The following is a 26,903-nucleotide window of genomic DNA, read 5'->3' as shown; positions in this document are numbered from 1 at the left end:
AAGTGAACAGAAAACACTCTACTCACCTACTGTCATACCGTCCATGTAACGCTTGATGATATCAAAGGAATCTCTTAAATTTCCCTCTGTTATGTCAAATATGATATCTGCCTGGTTGGCCGGATATGTAGGTGTGATGGCACGAAGAAAAATAATCTCTGCAAACAAAGAGTATCACAGAATGTTCTTAAGAAATATTTGAAAACATCACTGAAGAACCTAAGGGAATTTGATTCAAAATGACTTGTCCTCAAAGTTGGTAGAAGATATCTCCTTCCCCAATGTTCCCAGTTTGTCTTTTAAAATGGAAAGAAAGAAGATCTGGGGGAAGGGAGGATGATAGATTTATTTTCACTTCCTGCACCATCCAAGAAGCCCTGAAGCCAAAACACTATTACTTCTAGAGTCCAGAAAGAACACTGTTAGAAACCAGTTAGATTTCCAGCATGTACCCAAATAGGACAACACGGAGAATCCAAACGATGAATAGTGGAAGGAGACCAAACAGATAAACCACAGAACCCTCATTCCCTCAGGCAGTTACACAAAGGATTGCCATTACAGATTATAGAGTGCTTTTGAGTACTGGAGGAGAGGCTTAGGTTTAAAACAAAAAGAAAAGGAATAATATTTTTCAAGACCCTTATGAGGGAGATAAGTAGTATTATTCTCATTATTATCCTTGCTCTACGGATAATAAAACCTGTTTCATGGGGCTGTAAAAATTCACCCAAGGCTATTCACTGAATTACAGTATAGGAACACCTTCTGGGCTTCAGTAGTACTCTCAGATTTCTAGGTCTCATCTGTTTTTATTAAACTGTGAGGATGGACTAATGAGGTTTGGGAACCATCCTTGGCCAAATCCTTAGCTTTGCTGCCAGTACACCTGGTGAAGCTGAAGGGGTGTGTAGGGGAGTAGAAGTGGCCATAGGGCATTCCTCCATTCCCTGTGAAGTAGGGCCAGCCAAGGCCCAAAACAAGCCTAACAACATATACCAGCTCTACCCAGCTAAGTTATTGGTGGCTACATTGTTCCTATATGAACAAGTCTCTTGCCCTACTTCTTCTGCCTGGTACAGAAGTGAATAATGAGCTTTGGCTTTCATTTAGGATAACTTTCTGAGATAGCAAGGCTGAGACTCTGGGTACAGCATAAATGGGGATTTAAGATCTTTAAAAATGCCTCCAAAATGATCTTCTTTTCCTTCGTCTCCTCCTTCTATGTGTCCATGCCACACAGTAAGATGCTAAGTGGCTCATCCTACACAGAAGCAGGGCTGGAAGCAGTCATCCCATCTATGGATGTGCAGGCAAATCCCCAGTGAAGCTGCCAAAAAACTAATACAAATGCCAAGGAACAAAAATTGATGATCTGAAAGTTTATTTGTGAACTAATCAAAGTGAGCATGATGTTTATGAAACTGAAGAAGTAAAAATGTTGCAGGTACTGCAGAGCCTGAAGAAATGAAAGAAATACATGAGCGCCCATCTGGGTGTTATCTGGGGCTGGAAAATGCCCTTTGGATGACTGGACAGCCACTCACTTGGATGCTTTTTGAAAATTTCACTTTAAAAGCTTTCTAGTCAGTCCTTGGAATCTCCCTTCCTTCAGTCTGTATTTTAAAAAAACAACATTTTTTTTCCATGGGTCAAAAATCAGCAAATCACATTATTAGATGTTATGGCAAATATATTTTGTGATTAATGTTTGCACGTAGATAAAGGTCATATTCTGGGAACAAGCCACCTGTCAGCAGTGAACAACAGACCATAAACAGACAAGAGAAATACAATGAGCACCTACTTCCTATGGCAAAATCTGAAAAAAAAGAAAGAAAAAAGTCATGGAGCACATGGCTGTTACGTGAGTAAACGTGGTAAATGGGAATTCAGATTCAGTATTTCCTTGGTCTGGGAAGATGGATGAGTTAGAGCTCAGAATGACTTTCTTTAGCCCATAAAATTAAAACTCCTGTACATCGAAGGTTTTAATTAAATGAATAGTACACTATAATTTGGAACTTTGCAAACATTTTACTGCACCAGTAGCTAGTCTGGCTTTAGGCAAGGATTTCCGGTGGAGGTTTCATGTGTTGTAGTCTATTAAATGGAACAAGGAACAAACCACTTACCTTCAGGTCTTGTAAATTCTCTGAACGTGGGCAGTGAAATGACAGTGTGGGAAATTGTGTGGACTGGATCCAACACACAGCTGACATCATTTGGTCGACAAGACTTAATGCAACGGATAGTATCTGTCTTTTCATGTCTGACACTAAGAGAAATGAAAGAGACATGCATATATATCCTTAAAATTAATTACTTGCTGTTTTGCTGTCAGGGGAGCTCGAAACTCTAATTGATATGTGTTCATTCTTCACCTCAAAAACTTAGACAAATACAGATCATCAGAGCTGCTGGACCACTAAAAGTTGGCTTGGCTATGAATTGTAGTTAAACTCTTCTCAAAGCCAGTTCTCCAAGCCAAGTGTGCAAGAACAAGAAGAACTGTAGTGAATAAGATGCCATGTAAGGTCATTTCCCAAGTAGAAATAGGACCAAACAACGGGGCCCAGATCCTCAGCTGCAGTGCACTGGTGTGGCTTCACCTATTTCAGTGGAACTACAGTTATTTACACAAGATTTTTTGTAATCCATGTGATATCAGTCATACAAAGCAGAAACAATTTCCGTTCTAGAAATATGGCAGGAAATATATAAAGGGCCAACTTTCTTTCATGATTTTCAGGGAAGTAAGAGCCAGAAAAGCCTTTCTTCAGTCTTTTTTCCACATCTCCCTTTCCATCTAAAGTGAGAAAACAGAGAGGAATGGAAACTGGAGGAGGAAAAAAGGTAACCACATTATTTAAAACCTCAAAGACTGAATTCTCAGTTTGGGGAAATGGTAAAGGTCATTTCATATTCCATCTCAACCAGCTGCTCATTCGTCCTTGAAAGTCTATTAAAAGTTAAATGACTTCTTCTCACCCTTGTCCACTAGAGTGAATTTAAAGTCACTTACAGTTCAAGAACTTCACACAATACCCAGTCTGTGTTCATGAGAGATGAAAGAGCTATGTTGGAACTTACAATGTGACTAAGCCCCACAAATAATCTCAACTTTGACCTGCCCATTTCTTCATATTTCTAAGTGGAAAAAAGAAAAGACTGCAGTGTCAGACGGTGGGAATTAAAAGATTAAAAGAAAGAAAAATTCACTGAGTAAAAGGGAAACAAAAAATGGACACTTTAGTTTGTCTGATACCTCTAGAAACAAATGGTTCTTGCTCTTTTCAAAATGTGTTACTCAAGTCCACACCTACAAGGCATGTTTTTTTTCAGATGTTCAAAGGGACCTTATGGCTCTATTAATAATAAATACATTGGTAACTTATTATATGCTACCCACATTTGCTCATCAAAGAAAACAAAGCCAAACACACTTATATTGTATGAAGCTAAAATAAAGATAAAAGAGAAAACATGAATCAACATTAAGGAAATCGTGCTTCGACAGATGTGAACAGGCATAGTCCCCAAGAAGGCAATGAAGCTGGGTTAATTTACACCAGCTGAGTCTGGCTTGTTATTCCCTCTCTGTAGTTGATGTTTTGAGTTTGCCCAGAAGACACAGGCCAGGAGAGACCTTTTACTTCCCACCATTATCTGGGTACAAAACATCATGGTTTCCTAGACATCTCACAGGGATCAGAATAGGGTAGAATCTGCTGAAATTCCTCAAGCTGGTTGATTTAGAACAAATTAATTATGTATATATGCACATAATAGACTGACCTATAATAATAGATTCTATCCCCTTATTCTAAAACTCAGGTGCTAAATCAAGAAAGGACTTCCTGCTAGCTAACCCTCATGTCTGTGGAAAAAAAAAAGGATCAGTTAAATTACAAAGTCTAGTTCCAGTGTAAAATGGTCTCATTTAAAACAAATAGAATTTAGGCAAAATGTACATAATTTGCATTAATTTCCCTCTCTCCCTTTTCTTTTTTTTTTTTTTTCCCTACTGAATATAGAGGAGTTTACTAAATATTTACACCTATACAGCCATACAAACAAACACTGCATCTTTCCTCAGGATCCTGCAGAGCTGGGGTCACAACACCCAAGTCAGACTGGTTTTACTTCCAATAATACGTCAACAATACTGAAAAAAGTTCTTGAAAAGTATTTTTCTTTGCGTTACATAATGCATAAATAATAACTATCACATCATCTAATGGTTTTAGGCACACTGATAAACAGTAGCTTGCATAATTCATTTGGGGACATTGTTACTAATGAAGTACCGGTGCAATACATAGAGCAACCTAAATTTTCATATAATAGAATTTGTATGCAAAAACATTGTGGTGGGAGTGTCTAAAGCCTTCTGTATTTGTCTGCCTTTACTCCTTCCTAGGAAGAAAAGGGAGATTTATTCTTGACTTCAACTGGAACAAAACTTGGCAAATATAAACATTTCTGAAATTCTCATCCTATAAACCCACAAATTTATTTAAGTCCTAAGACTTACATTTGTAAATTACACTTCTGATTCACTGTAGTAAAGCATTCTGACATGAATTAGGCACCCTGCATACAGAAATGGAGGATCACAGTGATCAAGTGATTTGCATTAGTTCCTAAGTAAAACTAGCTGCTAGATCCATCCAGCTTGTAGCCATACATGTGACAGATAAACATTTATGCCAGTTCTATTTATTTGCACTGTTTCTCTCTCCTCTCAGAAATCCCACTTTTTTGGGTTTTTTTAGCATGCTCTGTCCACACTGCTAAACTTGAGTTTGTGCTTTCATTTTTCCCTGCCTAAATGCTCATTCTCTGATTTCCTGTCTTTTGATATGCCTGCTAATTGCTTCAGCATATCCAAAGTGCAGTTGGTAACACTTTGTTCTCTCATTGCTTCAACGGCACATCTTTGACATCTTCTGCAGCAATTTCTTTGAAAACTAGCGTCTATTTCAAACCCTGGTATTTGCTATTAATCATATGCTCTGATCTCAAAATACTTTTCAGTTTTATCCTTACACATCATCTTTGCATTTGATCTTCTGATTACCTGATGTTTTCCTTCTTGCTTATATCTTCCTATAGCAGCAACCGTGACTGACAGAAGTGCCCTCCTAAGTGATGAGAACTTCCTTTATTCAATCCTTCCTTCAAGTTTTCCCTCTCTAAGAAAAACTGCAGCTTTGGAGCTGGGAGGTCCTCTAGGTCTTTTTCATTTAAAAGAGAAAAAAGTTAAGAAACAGCTTAGTTGCTCAGATTATTTTGCAAATAATCCTTTCCTGAATATAATTCTTTCTTTCTTCTTGGGTCCTAGTATCATTCCTTGTCATATTCTCTGTTGGATTCAATTATTAAGTTCTTTGGACCAGGAACCTTGATTTTGTTTTCATTTGGAAAGAACCATACACATAAACGGTGCTACATAATTACATACACGTTCTTGAAAGCTGCAGCTATGGTGCAGCATTAATCTCTGTAGCACAGAGAATCCAAGCTTTGTGTTCTTTAATTGCTTGCTGAATGCAATTAATGTGATAGCATTCTACAATACTGAGTGGCCAAATTCTCACCCTCCCTTCTTTTCCTGACAAACAAATATATATTAATGCTTGCAAAAAATGCAGTTTATTTTTGAATCTTTATCCTACTTAATTATGGCCTCATAATGAACTGGTAGCCAGAGGGCATTTATATACAAGCATCTTCTGTGGCGGTAAGAAACCCCATTAGCTCAAGTAGCACGGGCTTGTGCTTTCAATATTTAAAGCTGGGACTCTTATCCCCACTGGCAACTTCTGGCAGCTTTATAAGTATGTGTCAACAGACTTATTAAACATTGGCATTCCTCGTGAGACTTGAACTCCTGTCAGCCAGCTGGGACAAACTTTGCCTTAGGGAACATGTAATACTCTGGCAGAGTGTTGCGATCATGCCCCAATCTAGTCCTTGGCTGATGATGAGGCTGAGAGCCCACAGCTTACAGCTAATAGAGTAATTCCTTGTGTTCAGGTGATTAAGGCTTGTGATTTTGGTTTAGAAAGTTCCCAGTTTCTAATGTTGCACCATGCCTGTACTGTCTGTATTTACATGGTGAAGCATTTTTTTAATATGTGTTTTCACATGGATTATTCCTCATTCATCTATGGACTGACTACTCTGCCTATGTGCATCAGAGATATCTGAGCCAAGGATGCTGTAAAAGAACATTAATTTTTATATCATACTTCTGGAACTGAGCTTCTAATATTTAACAATACAAGGACTGAGGAGTAAAACCCTTTTCCAGCTCACAAAACAAAAGAATTTCCAATAAGTTCCAGTTGCATCATTTATATTGTTCTTGATTACATAGAAATATAGAAAGATGTAGAGGTAAAGGAAGAAAGATTTGGATACTGGAATTCTGTCTGACCTTTCAGGGCTGCTAGGGTTTCATTGGGTTTTTTTTTTGGTAGTGGTGGGCAAAGTCATAACAATTAAAAACGTACCAGCTTTGATATGGAAGTCGGAGAGGCAAAGTTTTGAGATCAATTAAATATCTTTCTTAAATGTTCCTGCAGACACACCTCAGGATATAGCTGTGAAATTGAAAGTAACTCTCTTCTTCTAGCTGAATGATGCTAGGAAGTTCATTGCTGTCTTCCCTTCATTAGTTTTTCAAATCAATGGAAATTCCACAGAAAGGAAGACAAAAAATCTCTAAAATAAAAGTTCTCTAGAGGAGATTCTCTTTCATACCATCCTTAGAAGTCAGAACTGGGATCTGTACATGGTGGAAATCAGCACAAGCTCACTGGCTACAATGGAGCAATAACAACTTGAGAAACTGGCTCCTCACTTTCAGCCAAAAGTCATACTTTTTGTATGCTGGGACCCCTCTGAGGTCCTAAGGGCCTAATTTATGCCCTTTTAATAGACTTTCAGAAAATGCACAGTATTTACCTAGTAAGAAATGAAGATGTCTCAGTTGAGATAGCTCAAATTATGTACCTATTTTGTTTTGAGAATTTAGACTTAAACATATGTATCATCAAATTACACCAACTCCTCTACTGCATGAAGTAAAATAATAGTTTTCAGTCCTCAATATATTTAGGAAATAAGCTCTTGGACAACTATTTCTGCTTTTTATAATGATGCAGAGTACATATAAGAATCTCTCCAAATTGAGATGCTCAGTGATTGATAGGGGAGAAGTGGAGAACCGTAATAATGATGGCAAATAAAATGCAAGTGTAGCATGCAAAAGATGAACTAAAACTTTATTAAAATCAGGAAAATAAAAGCTACTTTTAGAAGAGAAAAAGTAGCCAATGATGCCTGTAGGTTAGAGATCAAAGCTGTGCAGAGACAAAGATAAAAAGTCTGGCAATAAATGTGTTGACAGTTCCATGGCGGGAAAGTTGCATTTGAATTGTCAGAAGAAGGTCTCTGGGCTCTGTGATTTGCCGTTGCATGACCACAATGCCACTGTGGTTGTTCACTTTTTTTGTTGTGAAAAAACCCTCCTGGTTCCCGCTGATGATGGACAGCAGAATTTTATCCCCAGGGACAGCATTGGAAGGGCCCATGCGGAAAATGTCGTTGGGTACTTGAATGTTGGTAGGAAAAGAGAGGTGATAGTAGGTTATTCTCAGAGGCAGGCTCTGGCACTCCTTATTTTCATTACAAGGCAAGCGCTCACAGCGACTGCAAGAAAAGTGAGAACACAAGACAAGAGGAAGATTAGCGTACATTTAGCAAGCGTGATAGGAGAGCAAGGGCAGTGGGGTGGGAAAAGATATGTTGACTCTCATACTGTATCCATTCTTCAGCTTGGCACCTCAGTCATATTGCAAATGAACATTTATTAAACAAGGATGAACTTGTCTTTAGCTGGTACTTATGGAGATGCATTGCCACTTTCAGAAGTGTTGCCCTTTCTTTGTATGCACAGATGGATTAAGTCTGGCACCTCAGTGTGGGTGAGAGTTTATTTGCATTTAGATCAGCTAAGCTTTTCCTAGGGAGAACACTGGCTTTCCCTACCCCCAACCATCGCCCCAAGGTTTACTCTTTTATTGATTGTTAAATAAAGGAAGAGATTGTAAGCGGTTAGCGAGTTGACTGCATCCTGGTTGGGATGTCTGGCTTGATTTTAAGATTGAGCAAAGTATGCTGAAAACCACAAATGTACAGGGAGTTTGTCTTTCCAAGAGAGAAGAGAGATGATGCTGCACTATGAATATTCATCATCTGACAGCACATAGAGAAATTCCAACACTGCCTCTATGTTAAGGTTTATTTGCTTTGAACACAAACCTTCTTCCTTCTGAGGTGGCACAGTACTTCTCTCTGTACCAGGAGAATCAGCCAGAGTCAGTCTCACTCCCATCTAGGCAAGCACTGAAAACAAGATCCAACAGCCTGATGTCTCCAACATGTGCCCTACACATTCAGTCCACTCTTATACAGCCTTGAGTCACAGGAATGCAAGTTGCTCTCTGCTGTTTCCTTTCCCTATTACTAGGCACCGTATTACATCAAAAAATGCAGAGAACTAAGAGGAGATCATCCATAAAGGCTCAAAGTAAACAATGAATGTCAGCACTAGAAACCATGTTCTGTGGGGAGGGAGCAATCTACTCCCTTTCTGTTACTGAGAGAAGTGAAGTTTGACCGGTAAAATATTGCACACACAGGTATGAGCATTAAAGTCACTGCTATTAAGGACTGTTGTAACTTACATTAATAAAGAGATGACACTAAATGTAATCTACATGAACGAAGGTCTGACATATCATGATACCTGGTGGGCTTGAGGACTGTTTAAAGAATTGCATGTAAGGAAAGTTTATATGAATTTCAGGCTAAAGACAGGCCCAAATAACCACATTCAAGTATTCAAATGTCCTCTCAGACAGATGTGTGAAAGTAGGGGTAGTCATGATGATCTCAGCTAGATGCTGACTTTTCAAAATTTGGGAATGATCAAGTTGTGCATATAGCTCCAAACTTGCTTAATGCACAACTATGAATCAATTGAATTATGTACGAGAGTCTCTTCACTCAAAGGCAATATCCAGTCTACAGGCTGAGGTTTTGGAACCTAATCTATTTATTTGTTTCCTTAAGAAATACTCCAGCATGAAAGCATTGCTTGCTTCTTCCTTCTGCAAGGAAGTGTGAATGCCCATTTCATTTATTTCATTTTGACATACGAAACTGAGCTCCTAAAAGGATGATCTGGTATCAACAGAACTGTGGCTCATAAGCAAGCCCCAGTTTGTTGCCAGTGTGCAGTGACTTGAATTCCAGGAACTTCTCATTATATGCAAAATAAGCATTTTCAAAAGGGTAGTTAAAAACACCTTCAGTTCTTCAGTTAATGTGTTCTATATTTTCTTTTAATACCACTTGCAAATGAAAGTACAAAGCAATTCTTTGAAGACTTAAACACATTCTTAATTTTATTCATGTGTGTAAAGAGCACACACAAGTCTTCACAGGATGGCCGGCTAATTAGGTGCGGATAATCTTGGAATATTTTCAGGTATAGTGAGTTCTGCATTCTTTTCTGAAATGTCATCAATAACTCCACTAAAGACAATTACTTGGTTTTGTTGAAATCATGAGGCTACTTGGTTTTGCTAAAATCATGAAGCAAGTCAAGACAGTTAATTTCTTAGCTGGAAATGTTTTCTTCAGGTAAATTTTTGGAAATGTGTATATGCTCATAAAGATGCCCTTATAATACCTTATAATATTAACCATAATTTTTAAGAGAACAAAAATTGAAAGATCCCAGCTTTCTAAGATTTTTAAAAGGACATTCTGCTGATTCAGAAAGTTATTTGTGGAGACAGATGTGCCTGCAGCTAGAAGCTAGAATTATTCAAAGTTCATCATCTTTTATCTTATTCCTTGGTGGTGCACACTACACACTGCACACTTCACTGTAGGTTTAGTTAATGTGCACTAATTGTTTCATCAAATAACCACAAAGGAGAGATAGCAAATATTATTGCTTTCAACAACCAGGGTTCATTCTGGGGTCACGCACCACAAAGGCAACAAGCAACAAGCATTTAAATCCCAGTGTACTCTCTAGACCTTATTTAAATGCTTCCCGTTGGTGGGCACAGGAAAAACATACAGTGAGGGAATCCAACAAGCAACTGCAAGTAAGTGAGCAGCCCGAGACCCTAGGTGCTCCTCCAGCTCTGTGGCATCTCAGGATGGATGAGGTGGCTGTCCAGCTACCGCACCCTGACACCACGGCGCGCCTCTGTCGGAGAGAGCATTGGGGACCCAGTGGAAGAAGGAGGGTGCTGAGGAGGCAGCAAGTTGCTACCAGAGAAAGCCAACACAGAGCCCAAGTAAAACATGCACTGCTTTGCAGTGAGGCAGTTTTATACACATCTTTGCTGACCTCTGCAGGGTGCATGGGCTAGGAAAATAGAGATATGCTGCAAAACACTTATTCATGACTTTGTTCCTGATTATTTTAGCTCATTTACTACTTAAGTTTATTTATGTGACTGAAATATGGGTTTCAAAGAATTACTCGTAGTTTGAATTTCATGGTTACTGGTATCACTGGTTACTCATAACGAAAACTACCAAAAGTAGAGAGAATCCATTTTAAACAATGAATACATTTTCTAACAAAACAACGAGGAGAAAACACTTTCTGCCTTCTCTCCTTTTAATTTCTGATCCTGGTTTTCACATGGTACAGAGGTGATGGTACACTGTGCCCAAACAAGTTGAGTGGTTTACAGCAATTCCTCATGCACTCAAGGGTAAAGAACGTTTTAGCAGGATTTATGGCTTTGTAATTTACTGATACATCTCAACATACTGAATGACTAACAAAATACTTTTACTAAATTATATACTACACATCTCTGAAATTGAGCCCTGCAGATTTCCAGAGCTGTAAGATTCTGCCAGACCTCCTAGAATATACCCCATTACAAATGCACTTGCTCATGCTATCATTGGTGTGTGTTTCCTTTCTGCAAGTTGCACCACACTTTGAGGCCCAGATAAGTCATCAGCTGGGCTATATCACCGCAACACGGATCCCTACATTTATTGTAATAGAACAGCTGTGTAGGGAAAGTGGGTTTTGTCTTAAACAGACCAGAACTTAAAGGGAATGAAACCAGCGATGGTTGGTTTTCACAGGTATTTCTTAACCAGAGGAGAATTTGGAGTCCCACTTCAGGCTCAGGTGGAAATAAAGAATCCAGCAGTACAGTAGACAGGATGGACAAATACACTGTATGCTCCTCCTGTCTGCAGCCAGAAAGTCTCAAGGACTTTTCAATCTATAGAACAGACAGACCTGTCTTCATTTTGCTCTCAGCATTGAGCCTTTATGTCTTATCCCTGTCTCCGTCTTTCCCAACCTGACTCCTTCTTCCTATCCTTTTTCCTTGCCTTCCCGTTCTCTCAAATATTGGTATCAGGACTGTCTACTCCAATCCTCTTCTTATTGCTCCATCCTCTCCTGGCTGATACTTGGTTCTCTTGATTTTCTACCTCACAGCCCTAGTCACAAAGCACACACCCCTTCCCTCAGTATCTTTGTGCAGCCACCCCAAATTATTTCTTGCTTTCATGGTCTTCATACAAATCTGGCATCAATCAGCCTTAACCATAAGGTCCTGACCCCTGTGGTTAGTTTCTCGCTTGTCTCTAACTTGGTTTACCCCATTTTACCTTCTACCCCTCAAGCATCTCCCATATTCATTTTCCTCATCTGGTCATATTGTCAGATCCTTCCCTCCCTATATTCAGCCTCCTTACCCCTAATTATGCCTTTCCATCTTACCAAATTGGCTCTTCTCTCACTCATGTTAGAATCAGCTTTCTTATCCAAGGAGTCTCTATAGTCTTTGAAAACACAGAAGAAACAGACCCGAGGTTGTTGGGGCCAGCAGCATCTGGCCCAGGACAGCTAGGAGCTGACACTACAGGGAAGATTGGGCTTCCTTCCTCTGCCTATATGTGGGACAAGGCTCAGTCAGTCAGTGTGGAGTTGGTACCTGCACATTTTACACTGCTTTAAACAGCTGCAAAAAGCTCAGGTCTGCTAAATCAGAAGAGAATTATTTGTTGCTAAAGAAACAAAGACCTCTCTACAGAAAGGAAGAACTAAATAGTAGAGGAAGACAGTCAAACACAAAGATAGATTGTACTGATCTATGAAATCCTTATCATTCAAGAACCTGAAGCAAAAGTTAAACAAACAACTTGTACAAAATTACTCCAGATAGACCTGACTATGTTTTGGCACACAGAGGTGGACCAAGATTACCCATCAAGGTCCTAATTTCCTAAGGTTCATGAAAAAATGCCTAAACGCAATTTTACAAAGTGTGGTATTTAAGAAGTTTCAGAGGTATTTGGTAAGGATGACAAAAAATGCAAAAGTAATCTCCTAACAAATTTCAGATTTCTGCCCCAAAATGTGACAGCAAACTGTTAAAAGAAAAAAAACAAAAACACCAAAATGTCTTAAACATACAAAACAATGTGTTTATCCCCACCTTTGTTGTTGGAAATGAGTTAAATGAGTTTGGCTTAAAGTTGCCAAAACTTGAGCCTGAGTCAGACACCTGGCATGTAAAATTTCAGCCATTGGTTACATTTTGGAAAAATTCTAAGCAGTTAGAAACAGGTCCTAATCATGAGAAGTGACAGGCAACCTTAATAATATGCAAACATATCTAGAATATAAAAAAAAATTCCCAATCTGGCTCAGTGCAGCACACTTTTCTGACACACTGCCACTACTACTTCTTTAGCTTTTCCACTGTTTTTCTTGGCTTAAATATTACAAATGTTTAGACTTCACTGTCGCATAAAGAGAATTTAATTGTCAGACAATCTGAAAACAAAAAGTGTTTGGCAAAGCTGTGCAGCCTTATTGTGAGTAGCAGCGGGTCTTAACTATCCTTGGAAAAATACCAGCCTATAGGCTGATCAAGGAAAAATAAAGCAGAATTTAAGCAAAAAGACCTTCAATGAAATTGTTGCTATTAAGGACTGGGCTATGCCAGGCACTTTGCTCGTCTTTGGGAAAGGTTACCCAGCCTGTTTCCTCCTGTAGCTCAAAGTATCTATAAAGCATCTTGAGCTTTCAGCCTGTAGCATGGCATGATCCTCCAATCGCTTCACCTGATGACAATCACCACTGCAAAAGCCACCATGCAAAAATTCTGTTTCAAAGGTACAGGATAAGGAAGGTTCTGGATCACAGAGGTTTGTCTCCAGTACATAAGGATTTTAAGAAAAAATACAAAAGAACAAGCTTGGATTTGTAGGACTGAGGCCAATGAAATTATAGCTGTTCCAAAGAAAATATTGGAGAATAGGATTAAAAAAAATCCCATGAAGTGCCAACTTGATGGGAATGGAAAATGTGTTGCCTTTCTTATGATGTGCCAAGTTTGTGAAACTGGAATGTGTTTTGAATTAAAAGGATAGGAGAATGGTATCTGTAATAGACATGATGTTATGAGAAACCAACTATTTTGATTTTAGCATCCTGGCACGAGATTGATTTAACGTCATTATCATGCAAAAGCTAATGAAGATATGCTAGTTATTAGCTATGTTGGGTTATATATTCCAAAAATAAATTATTCAAGAAAATGTAAATTAGTTTGGATGTAAAAATGATGCTAAAAGAGCTGTCTTGTGAAACCATACCCCACTGGGCACAAGGTAAACCAATACATAGACCTTTATTCTGGCATATTGGTATAATACTTGTATACTGGCTAAGCTTGAGAGTACCTGTCTCCCCACTGGACCACCTTGGACTTTCTGCAATAAAGATAATGAAGATAATGAACTCATATTCTCTTTGTTTTATACAAGACCATTTTTGACAATAAATTTAGTAACTGTGTCTGTAGCCATTGAGAGTGGAAAACATAATAAAGCCAACAAAATAGTAACTCGAGGAATTAAAATAATTAGAACTCACTGAGCAGCTACAGGATTTGTGTCTGACTCATAGCCTAATTATAGCCCTAGCACATCAGAAGAATCTCTCCCTATGAGTCTCGTTGAGTTAGGCAGAGTAAGCCATTACAGGGCCCCAACAATCCAGAGACAAACAATTCAGACGATCTACTACTTCCCCAAAAGATCCCTTACCTCTAAAACAGCCAGTAATTTCAACACATGCATAAAAATATAGATAAGAAAGATGATGAAATGTAATGTGTGTTTACAATGCATATTTTATAAACTGATTTTTGCAACACAAGGTTGTCCATAAGAGCAGAAATCTACTAATTCTGCTTAATGGCCCATTGCAAATTATTTTTTTGGATTAGGATACAAACAAACCCACAACACAACAAAAAAAGAGAACATCTGCATCATGAGGTACTGCTTGTTTATTAATGTGACAAATATAATTTAATATTTAATTATTATTGCCACTTCTCAGAATACAAGCATATTTCACAAATATCTGTATTTATACTATGCTTTCCCTCTACAGAGTTCTGATCAAGTACATCTGCTGTGGCACGTACATGGTGTTTCACAGTTTAAGGTTTAAATGGAAACTAATCCTCACAAAGTCCTTCTGAGAAGGATCAACACTAGCTTCGTTTCACAAAGGAGGCACAGAGTACTCAATTTTATCTAAAAGATGGTGGGCATATGAATGCTAACTATGAAAAGCAATACCAGGCTGATGAAAAATGTGATTCATCAGCTTTTCTCCCCAGCTGGTGGAACATGCACTTACCTGAGTATGGGCCACATGGGAAGGACTGTGGAGCAGCCTTCAGAAGAACCACTGTAGTACAACGTGGCCATAAAGTCACAGGCAGGAGGAAAGGAGTCATCCACACCAGCCATAAACTCTAGCTATGTGACTGAAATTTTGCAACAACTTCTCCATATTTCTAGCACCATTCAATGGATATAAATGAGCTGTCAGCTGCTCCTCCTTCCCATACCTATATCTCTTATTTTCAGCACTAGAATACATAGTCTTTCTGTGAGCTAGTATGTTACACATGTCTAGCCATCCTTGATAGGGTTCCCATCTTTCTTAACGGAGCTGAAATGGTACTAAAAATAAGACATTCTTGTAATGCTTCACAACAGCACTGGCAAGACTTCAGAGGGGGAGCTAAAAATAACTCTTTCATTGGAGTGTAATAATAATGAAAGACTACACGTGAAAGGAAATACAAAATACAGAATTTTGAAGCTGAATGCAACCCTCCTAATAGGCTGCCTGCAAGGTAACCAGAGAGCCACCCAGCTTATTGCTCTAGAGATCACTATGAAGCAAACCACTGATCCATGGCATTTTTTATGGGAATACCTTAATTCTGAAACAGGAGCATGAGAAAGGGACCAAACCTGTGTGTGCAAAACATAGGCTAGGCCTACCAACAAAGTACATATTTGCCAGAATCTGTTACGTGGCATGACATAAAGGAGAGCACATCAGCAAAAGAATCTGTTCAACCTTGAAAAAGAAAGTACTTACGTATCTCCTGACTTGCGGTAATTTTCTGGACATTCCAAAGACAGACAGCGAAAGCCGCCCTGGATGTTAAAGCAGGTCTCATTGAAAGAGCAGTTGTGGCTTTCTGCAACACACTCATCAATATCTGCCAAATGGAGAAAGGTGAGTGTATTAAACACATGCTTTTCCTCTACTTGCGGGTGTCAGATGATGAAAGTATCATATTAGGTACTACAGAACATGGGGTGCAATTAAATGTTATTACAGGATTGGCAGGGGAGGGCAGGAGAACAAAAAAGAAGAAAGTTAACACAAACAACAGGCAAGAACAGGAAAAGGAAGAGCAGCAGTGCCACTAAGTGGACAAGATCTTGATATTTGCTAGAATACTTACATTGTAATGTTTCTTTTTAATGGTTAAACTAACTCATACCATTTCACAGTGAGAATCTTCACCTTCAGAATTTGTTATAATAATTTAATAATGTTATAAAAAGCATTCTCTAGTGCATTCTATTGTTTATAAGAGAAATTGCCTGTGTATTCATTATAAAATGTTGGTTTCTACAGATTTCAAGGTGATGTTTACTTCTTTACCTATAATGTTGCAGGAAAGGCATTTTTTTAAACATAAAAGCTTAACAAACCTGTTAGGTCTCCCTGTTGTTATTGTACTTACCTTGACAGCTGCGTGCATTGGGTGCCAACCTGTAACCAGTGGAGGGACAAGTACATTGAAAGCTTCCAGGAATATTAACACATCGAAAGGAACAGATATGCCCCCCAGTAGGCAAAGCACATTCATCAATATCTGCAAGAAGAAAACATCACTAATTTACTATGTGTTCACAACATTCAACCAAGTGTACATGTATAGTGCTCCCACTGCAAGCTTCAAAAACAATTTCATGATTCTGTTTGCTGGTCAAGGAAAAAGATCATCAGATCTGGTATATAAAGTGTATCAGGAATAAATGGAAGCAGGAAGAAAATTAAAAGCAATGCAAGGTCCCAAGAGACAAAATCAATGAATAAAAGCAAGTACTTTACAGTTACATGTATCATAGTACTTCACAAAAGGAAGGGAAAGGAATTGTTTTATCCTTGTTCTTACAAAAATGAAATTGAGATGAGGCACTCTGCCCAAGGTCCTACCACCTAGTAAATCCTGGAGACCTAAGTCCAAATTCAGCATCTTGTCCATGAGGTCACACCCACATCCTCCTTGTATTTGAGGAAAAACTAGTTACATGTAGTTCAAAATCAGCCACAAAAACAAAGGATATATAAAATATTACCTAGTAATATGATACATATGAAACATATAGATGTGTTTGTATCTTCGCTTGCTGAAGACTAGAAATTCTGTTAGTTCCTCAGAAAACAAAAAATTCTGGCAAGTTACAGAAGTATGACAAGCTACAATTCAGCATAAACAGCAGAACACACATCACACAAGCAGAGGTATTTCTAGACTAGAACTTGAGTGGAAGACCTTCATTAGATAAAGTTTCATAGTTTCACAGGGCTAATCAAATGTTAAAACAAAGCAATTACAGGTACATGTAACTGTTCATGCATATTACACTGAGAATGAGAAATGCTTGCTCATCCTCTACCTACAAAATGATTATGCTTACCTTCACATGAAATCCCATCTATGTCACTAAGTTGGAAGCCACGGCGGCAGTAACACTGGTAGGAGCCATACACGTTGGCACACTCTTGACTACAAGGGTTGCTCTCACATTCATTTAAATCTGAAATGCAAAATTATATACCTGAACCCCAAATTTCTTGCTGTATTCATCCCTCCTATTATAGGATTACGGTAAAACTTCGGAAAACAAATTTTTAAATTAAAAAGGATGGTATGCATGTCACTGAGTACACCGCAAATAAAGAGGCTTTGGGTCTAATACTCTCAACAGGGTCTGGCCATATAGGTTAATCTGCACTGTGCTATTATTTCCCACCATCCTTCAAACTGTGTGTCTTGGAAGCAGTCTTTGGGAACACACTTGCAGTTTTATATGTGGATATCAGCAAGGCTGCTTGAAGGTCTTGAGCGTGACCTAGCTGAATCACCTTTCAAAATACAGTAAACGCAGACTCATACATCTCTGCACAATCAAGCCAAAGGCTATGGTGGCCTTGATTAGTCATAACTGTGTTGATTTCTCATGCCATTCTGGTATAGTCTTACAAGCTAAAATCAAATGGAAATAGCTAAACAGCAATGAGCTATATCTCTCACACCATATACTAAAGCATACAACAGCCCTACCTTCACATGACCTGCCATCAGATGAAAGTTTGAATCCCATGGTACAAGTGCAGTAATAGGAACCAGGAGTATTCTCACACTTGTGAGCACAAAGGCGGCCTGGATAGCGTCTGCATTCATTGATATCTGCGATGGTAAATAGATACAGAGGTCTATGTATTAGCTGGCTTCACTGCAATAGCAGTCTGGACAAGAACGTCATCATAAACATTTGATTATTATTTTACAGTTCTAAATTTCTTATTAGAAAGGGAAGACATTGCTCAAAATGCTCATTTAGAAGTACCTCAGCACATAATTGAATTAGATCTATAAAGGAAAAAGTTGCTTTGATCTTCCAAAGGAATGTTTTGCTCTAGGTGCATATAAAATTATCACAGAAAACAATTGCACACACTCTCATTACCTTGCCTTTTAACAGGATAACAAATAACATGTTGACAATACTAATACAGCTTCCTTTGAAGTATCAGCATCTCTTTAATATGGTATTAGATTTATACAAATAATATAGTAGTCAATTTTACATTCAGATGAAAGAGGTTAGGCAGAGAGCAATAACATTCTTGTCATGGGATCATTTTTTAAAATGCCGTGGCTGCGTGTATTTAAGTTGATACGTGAAACTTACCTATACAAGTTCTACTGATGACATCAAAAGAATAGCCAGATTTGCACTCACAACGGTAATTGCCTGGGGCATTTATACAAACGTGTCCTTCTCCACAAGGCTGATTAGAGGATGAGCACTCATCCACATCTACAAAAAGGAGAGAAGTGATTGAAAGTACACTTCTGAGCATGCAAATTGAGAGAAGAGCAACGTGTTAACATATTTCTGTGTCTCCTAGTGATTATATAGTGTTTTGAAACAGAAAGCAAGATTTTGATCTAGCTCTCAGCTTCCACAAGAAGATTAGAGTCACAAATTCAAACTGTTCTTACTGATACAGGTTATCTCTCAGGTGTCCCGTTAGTGTTGATAGACTTGAGAGGGGAAAGAAATGAGGAGATCAGACAATCTTTGGAGAAAGTCAGGTGCAAAATTGTTTTATTATGCACACTCAATATTCATGGATCAGAACTTCAGCTAGTATAAGATGCCAGAGACTCACAGTCAGTGGCTCTTCCATAAGCCTTTTACAAAAACTGAAAATACATGCAAAATTACTCCTCTTTGCAAAAGCCACTTTAGTTGAAAGCCAGCCAAATGCATATACGTCTTTCAACATTACTTGAATGGCTTCTGTGGGGCATTAAGTGGGCCTTGTGTTATACCTTCACTGTATTGAGGAGATTTGAGACCACATAAGCATTGCTCTAATTCCACTAATATATCATAGATGATGCTGTTTTAGGGGGTTGATTATCTCTCCTCTTCTCAGAACACAGGATTGCATAAGTTATATGAATGACAGAGAGTGGATCCTTGTCATTCTGCACTGGTTGGGACTGCCATAAGATAAAGAACAGGATCAAGAATTCACTATAGGAATGAGAAAAACTTGGGCAAAGTTCAAGAAACTGGTAAACATAGTAAACTGGTAAACAATAGATGTGATTCATTTTCTTCAAACTTTTTTCTTCTAAACTTTTACTTACCTACGCATCTTGTTCCGTCTTCATTGAGATGATAACCTCGTCCACAGGTAGGTGAGATACGCTGGCAAGTATATGAGCCATCAGTGTTAATACATATCTGTCCAGCTGGGCATGGCATGTTGGTGCTCAGGCACTCGTTGATATCTACAAAAGCACAAGAAGTCAGTGTAACTATCTGCTGTCTGAAGATGTTTAAGGAAAGATGCTTTCCTTATGTAACACATTAGAAGATTACATCCTGATGTAATCCTTCAGAGTCTGAAAAGTTCTGCCCATGGAAGAATGTAATGATTTGCACCACTTAGCTTCACAAACAAATGCTTCCAGCGTGAACATCAGGAGAGGTATGAGGCCCAGATCCCACTGAAAAGCAGAGAAAATTGGCTAGAGAACTTCCAAGCTGTTTAAAAGCCTCTGAAAGTCTCTGCTAAAAATACAAAGAGATGATCAACAATTCAGCTCACCAGCTCGACCAGTTATGATGCAGTCTGCAGGTTGTGGTTCACAGTGAATAAGCTATTTGGTAGTACGTGCTCCAGTACGTACTCCACTCCACGTGCTCCAGCGTGGAGTAGCTGACTCCATTTTTAAAGAGAGATAAACTACAGCTCTTCATGATGAGTACTTTACATTGTATTATGGTAACGTGTCTGTGTAAACACATAAGAATGTGAATTATGTATTCACAAGACTATGCAGCCCTCTACCATCCATCAACTGTATGTTCGTTTTTTTACAAACTGGACATCATATCACTTTGTGACAAAGATATCCTTTTCCTGGTAAGAACCTGCAATAAATTAAAACCTCAGAAAATGTCATAAGATGAGACTAAGCTGTAGAAGAGTATGATCTGGTGCATTGTATCTAGCTAAGAAAGTAAAGAACTCACTGTTACACAAATAAGTTTGGGGCAAAAGGGTTTCAGAGTTGGGAATCGGTGACTACAGGAGGTGCTGAGGCAGCTTTTGCTACTTGGAAATGTTAATGCAACTAAGACCTGACAGTTTTTAGGAGCAGCACTGCTTATGAGCATATGAGGGCTTGCATCTCATAACCTTCAGCAAAGTCCAGCTTCATAAGAGTACTTCTCTGCCTAAAATTTCCCCAGCTGTTTCCCTAAGATGTTATCATTATTTTACACAGTGGTACTGTTAACTGTTGAAGAGCTACTGCTCTCCAGTTAATATGATATGGTATTAAGCACAGCATCCAGCCTGCAAAATGTCATTTGCCTGATGATGGGGAAGTAGCATAATGCAAAACATTTCAGATAGGCCTACCCCAGCTCACTGGAGTGCACAAATTCCAGCTTGCAAAGGTGCTGGTAAGACAGGAAAGTTTTCATACTTTTCCACCTGAGGACCACATACAGCAGTATTTGATTCACAGTGTGTACAACCAGCCTGTGAAATTGTTAAATATTGGTAGATATTTGGGGCAAATGCATTTTAGAGGACATAAGTATTGCTGCTGCTGCAAATTGATCTGGCTTTACTAATGCCAGTGAAAACAAGCTAGCTACTAACTGTCGTGGACTTGGTGCTAGCTATGGCAGATATATGTCTTCAAAGGGTTTGTTGTGCAAAAGCATTGGCCCCCTTCATTTTAAAGGCTGCAATTTTGTTTTCAGTCTCAGTGTTTCCAGTGTCAGATTTCGGCACTACAGGGTATGATACAGCCAGGAGAACGAGGGGTTGACAATGACCTAGACTTGGCAGCTGCTACCGCTCAGCCAGTTCCACAAGTCCAAGACACGCTATGCCGCTGGGGGAATTCAAAGTTAAGTCGAGACTTGAAAATACTACTCAAGGGAATAACTGATAGATTTGTAGGTCACATTAGACAATTCCATTTAAAGTCTGCTGGAAACTAGTAATTCTAACATATTTAATTCTGTTTTGTAGGAGTCTTGGAAACAAAGTATTAGCTTGACAGACTGTAATCAGTCTTTAAAATAAAACTCCTCTTCACAGTGTATTATAACTGCCTATCATTTTCATACACAGTAAGATTCTTGATAGGCTATAACTAATGGAGGACAGGTCTGGAAAGACCTACATACCTGTAAAACCACATGTACTATAATAATATCAACAAAGTGTGTTACAGAGATGTCATAAATTACAGCTTTTTATACTAAGCTTTAGCTAAAACCTTCTGGATAGAGGGAGGTGCTCCATCCCTGGAGGTGTTCAAAGCCAGAGGTCCTTGGGCAGCCTGATGTAGTGTGACATGTCCCTGCCCATGGCAGGGTGGTTGGAACTAGATGATCTTTAAGGTCCCTTCCAAACCAAACTATTCTATGATTCTATATCACAAATTCATTACAAATTCTCTTTCATGTAAAATCCCCAAAGACTTAAGGAAAATGTTCAAATGCAATTAAGTGCCTTAAGTAACCAAATTTCATTGAAAATAGAGATCTACTATTTAAGTCTTTTATTTAAATGAGGTTTTTTTTTGGTAAATCTTACCTGTGGGACCAAGTCTGCCTTTAAAGGAGCAGAAAAAACACACAGCAGAGCAATGCATACATGCACGAAGAATGACTTGAGAAGCTCAGAACTCAGCCAGTGAAACTATAACTTATCTCACAGGCTGCACTTAAGTATTCACTGAGTTAAGAATATGTCTTACCAATACAGTTGCCTAGCGCATCTTGTATAAACCCATTCATGCACTGTAGTTTGGGTCGGCAACGGAAAGATCCTGGAGTATTCTGACAGATAAAATCGGGGGGGCAGTTATGAGTACCAGTCTCACATTCGTCAATATCTGGTACATCACAAAAAAAGATTGTTAGCAAGAGTTTGACAGTAGCTTTTTCATCACATTTAAAACACAAGACATAGTTAAAAAATGTCAGACAGATTAATCCTAAGCATACTTTCAGGCAATTCAATGCCGTGACCTAGGACCAATCTGACCCACTACCTCAAACAGACTCTCAGTACAAACAGTTGGAATAAGTTAAGGGTTTTTTCATTATTTCATTATTAACATCATATAGAGAGGTGGGGTATATTCATTGTGCTTTACAAGTTTACTTCTCACAACCAAATGATTCGAAACGGTTATAGAGCACCTGAAGCATTATGGCCTTGATTCTCATCCATATTAAGGCTTGTGTGGTTTACATAAAGCAGACAAGGTCTAATGATGCTTCATTCACAAATGTAACCCTGTCCATATAAAAGCAACTGAAAATTAATGTTTACCACCTTGGAATATCCTAAAGCTATTAAAATACAGAAACTTTCCAGCAATGGGATGTCTCAGCTTTCCCATTTATGCAGTTGACACAACAGCAGATGCAAGAGCTTTTCCCTAGAGCTTTTCCCTAGAGATTTTTGAGATTGTGGAGCTCGTTTTAAGTTTAGGATGGGTTAATACTTAATTGTGTTCAGCAGCACTGGGTTGCACAACCCAGTCATTTTACTTGGCATATAAAAATCATACATGAACATTATTAATTTTCTATTTTCATCACTATTAACATAACATTAGTAATTAACGTTATTTACATATCTTATCCTGATAAGAAATTTCTAATACTAATGGCATGCATAATTTACCACTTGTACTCCTTTTCTTCCACCAGAGAAAGATTATTAATACTTGCTGGTAAGTTATTTGTTAGCCTAAACCTGATGTCATTCAAATGAGCAGACATTTTACTTCAAAGGAACCATGATACTTTGAAAAACATCGTTTGTATGCTCTGCAGGTTTTGTATTGGAGTTTGTTCGTCACCTTATTTACTCAATCTATTATTCATCACTGACAGTTCCTACAATAAAACCTTACCCAGAATTTTGGTTGAGTTAATTTACATGGTGGAATGAAATTAGTCTGTTTATAACCAATTCTAAACTCTGGGGCAACAAACTTTCTCACAGTGGAAACCAACTCCACATCAAATGGAGTTAGCTGGTAATTTTTATCTCTTCAAAGGCCGCATATGAGGTGAAGTTATGGATGGTCATAATAGCATATTTTGAGCTACTTACTCTTGTGTTCAAATACCTGGTCAAGAACGGTGCTTTTAACACTTTTTCATTTTTAAATCCTGAAGAATGTTGTGATTAAGTAGTTAATCCACTTGGAACATATTTAACCTCCTGAGGATAAATGCTTACTTTTTAAAAAAAGATGCATCTACTTTAGCGTTTTCAAATTGAATCTCATTTCACACTCTGAAATGTGCAAAATTGATACTTTCAGGTGACATTAAACCATCAGATATGCTCCAGAAGCAGAACTCAGACACTCTACTCACTAACGAGCAACCAATTCACAGGACCAGAGCAGAGCTAACCAAAAGTAAACACCAGAAAAATTTGTATAGTGTGAGTGCTGGGCCTTCAAAACTATTTCAGTCCTCAGACCAGCTCCTGTCACACAACACAAATTGCCAGGATTAAATAAATGTAGTTATCTCTCCTGGAAGTCTTTGTAGGAGTCCATAGACAGTCTCATCTGGTATCTGCAAGGTGACAGGTGGAAAACTACCGTCCCAGAAGAACTAAGACTCTCTGTGTGTCCCCGTGTAACTACAGCTTACATTCATATTTACCAAAAGTAAAAGAATATGACATGATGATGTACTTATTTTCTTACTTAAGCCTGGAAGTTTTCAGTTTCTCTGCACAGGACATACCTTTGCAACGACTGTCATCCGTTAGTTCATAACCTGTTCCACAGCTCGTGTCCCGCTGACAGCGAAAGGATCCTAATGTATTGACACAGGTTTGTCCAATCCCACAGCTGTGTGTCCCAGTGATACACTCATTAATATCTAGAATATACAAAATGATTTAAAAAAGAAAATGAGCGCCGCTTCACTGCACTTAAGAAAGAGGAGGAAGTAGTACTGAGTGAGAGCAAAGGGCCAACATTATCTGACTGAGTCCAGTAGCAGATGATTATAGTGACTATATGAATAAGGCAAACTTTCAGAAATTCTCTTCTTGCAGTGTTTCCCACCAACACACAGCTTAGGGACTCCCTAAGCCACAAGTTGCAACCTTCTACTTTATAGCTACTGACAGACGTTTCTTTTGTGATTTTTTTTCATTTTCTCTTTGAATGCATAAGAAAATTTGGTATCCCTGGGTACCAAATGTAAAAGTTATTCCGTTTTCACTCCAAGTTAGTGTTAATCTGACCAATCATCAATATCTATTCTATGCTTTGAAGTTCGTATCTCAGCTACTTACCTAGACTCCCTTTTCAGTCAATGACAGAAAAAGGCACTCCTGATGAGTAATGCTTTTCATCCTAGAATAGCTATGCAAAACAGGCAAGATGAACTTGCCCTAGAAGTGCTTTTTTTACTCTCAGTTAGCAACAAAAGGAGCCTAGGCTGACTAGATCAGAAGCAAATGTCTACATTGTACATGTCTGAAGTCAAATGTAATGAGCTCTATCCCAGGCCATTTCATTTGATATTCCTCTAGTTCTTCTTCTGGGAGAAACTTAACAATTCTTCCCCTTAACTATTCCCATGCCATTCACGATATCCAAAACTTTCATCCTTTTTTTGTCAGTTGTGTGCTTAGCAAGCTGAAGAAACCTATTCTACTTCACCTGCCCTATCAATTACTACTTACTATTATAAAACAGATATTTTATTTTCATATTGAAATTAATTTTTCACAACAATAAATCCAAGATCTTCTGCCTCTTCTTCACTCTAAATTGTCCATCTCTTCTACTGATTCTTTCTTAACTCCGTCATTCCAACACTCCATTTAAATCCTCTTTCACCAGACGGCAGAAGCATACTCTGATCTTTTCTGCCAGGATCTTTTTTATCTATTCTCATTTTTTTAAAGCAAGGGTGTTGATAGTCAAACAATGGTTTTATTTCCTTTACCTTCACAGTTGACACCATCTGGTTGAAGCTGATACCCAACAAAGCAGGAGCAGACGTAACTGGATCCTGTGTCTCTGCATTGCTGAGAGCAGGGACCACCACCTAATTGGATATTTTAAGATGTCTTATATAATTAAGAGTCTCTTCACAGGAACTGAAACAAACTATTAATTTACAGGATGCTTGCCGATTTATTTAGAAAAGCAGATAACTAAACACACCTATATACAAAAGAAGGAAAGGACTAACCACTGAAAGAAGTGTTTGTGACCACTGGATTCTTTTAGCTCTAAAAATGAATACAAGAAAGAAGTAAACTAAGGAGTCACTCATAGCCAATCATTGTTAGAAGCTGAAGGGAAAATGCTGATGAGCTCAGACATCTGCTCAGTTTTTGGCTGGGCAGTTAGAACTTTGTATGGTGATCTCTGTAAAATAAGGAAGACAAGATGCATCACCGTAAGTTAACAAAACATTTTCACTATTAGCTGCACTAGGCTTCATTTTCAGCTCATCATTATCAGGACCAATCTCCTGAATTAGCTACAGCACATGCTCTCTTCCTGCTCTACAGGCAGAAAACGTGGAAGGGAAAAAAGGGTATTATGGCAGACAAAGGCTTCAGGGAACCTGAAAGAAGCAAGACTTAGTACTGGGGTACTAAGGACCTAGTGAGATATGTGCAGAAGTCACAAAGGATGTGTGAGAGAGATGGGGTTATTCTGGTAGACAGACAGAGAGGATACTACAGGAAATTCACATAAAACTGGGCTCATCATTAAGAAAACTTAAATTTTCTGATCTTGTTAAAAGACAAATTAATATGAAAAACATTTAATGTTCTCACAATAGAGAAAAGGTTATCTACTTCTATGTTTTTGTTGTAAGAGTATTGATATTCTTAGTACAAATAGGACCTGTCTTCCACTTTTCAGAATGGCCGGATAGGCAACAAACAAAAGGTTTGAGATAAGCACAATAAATATGGGCAAATGCAGCTATAATACTTTAAATGTTGAGAGAATTAAAATAATTTTTTAAATGCAACAATTTCTATTGAGGACAGGGCCATTAATAAACCACAGAAAACCAAGTCTGTACACAGTACTGGCAAAGGCAATGACATTAGAAGGAACCATACTCTTGTGGTAGAGACAGACAGCTACCACTTTCTGAATCTCTGCTACCACTGTGACTGCTGTCAGCCACAGTAAAACCTATTGTGGAGCTGTTGAGAGAACAGAATTAACTTCAACTAACAGTTGCTTCAAAACAAACTGCTTTAAGTTCCACTGTCTAGGAAATTTAAGACACACTGTAGGCAGAAACTCTGATTTGTAATTAGTCATTCCAATCCACCTCTTGCAGGAGGCTGATTAAATGACAAATGGAACAACTGATTACATAAAGAAATAATGCTAGGAAAATATATAACACATTTTTCTATGTCATGTCTTGTAATTAGCAGTCAGAGACAAGGAGGAGAGACAGCGTTGGCTTTGACTAGCTAATGACCTAACAGATATTTCCATCCTCTCTAAAGCATAATAGCTATACAACATGCAGCACCATAAATCATCTCTCAACTGGAATATAAGTCTATT

The 26,903-nt window shown here is 38.3% G+C and overlaps 1 protein-coding gene across 2 annotated transcripts in view; it reads right to left on the bottom strand.

Annotated features, from left to right (window-relative positions):
* The window catches only part of FBLN1 (fibulin 1), an 82,438-nt gene that overhangs the window by 21,162 nt on the left and 34,373 nt on the right, over window positions 1–26,903 (bottom strand). Inside the window, exons 6-16 of one of the 2 annotated variants that reach the window (XM_009564937.2) lie at window positions 25,300–25,401; window positions 24,082–24,219; window positions 22,059–22,196; window positions 19,419–19,562; window positions 18,448–18,576; window positions 17,817–17,942; window positions 17,170–17,289; window positions 16,209–16,340; window positions 15,551–15,674; window positions 2,136–2,278; window positions 27–158 (exon numbers count right to left, since the gene is read on the bottom strand). In XM_009564937.2, coding sequence (XP_009563232.2) covers window positions 27–158; window positions 2,136–2,278; window positions 15,551–15,674; window positions 16,209–16,340; window positions 17,170–17,289; window positions 17,817–17,942; window positions 18,448–18,576; window positions 19,419–19,562; window positions 22,059–22,196; window positions 24,082–24,219; window positions 25,300–25,401 — 1,428 coding nt within the window. Of the gene's footprint in view, window positions 1–26; window positions 159–2,135; window positions 2,279–7,342; window positions 7,723–15,550; window positions 15,675–16,208; window positions 16,341–17,169; window positions 17,290–17,816; window positions 17,943–18,447; window positions 18,577–19,418; window positions 19,563–22,058; window positions 22,197–24,081; window positions 24,220–25,299; window positions 25,402–26,903 lie in introns of those variants that run through there. The other variant, XM_009564938.2, reaches the window with a different exon arrangement.

This window comes from Cuculus canorus, chromosome 1, assembly GCF_017976375.1.
Source record: "Cuculus canorus isolate bCucCan1 chromosome 1, bCucCan1.pri, whole genome shotgun sequence".
Taxonomy (NCBI): Eukaryota; Metazoa; Chordata; class Aves; order Cuculiformes; family Cuculidae; genus Cuculus; species Cuculus canorus.
This window is presented reverse-complemented; position numbering and strand designations above follow the sequence as displayed.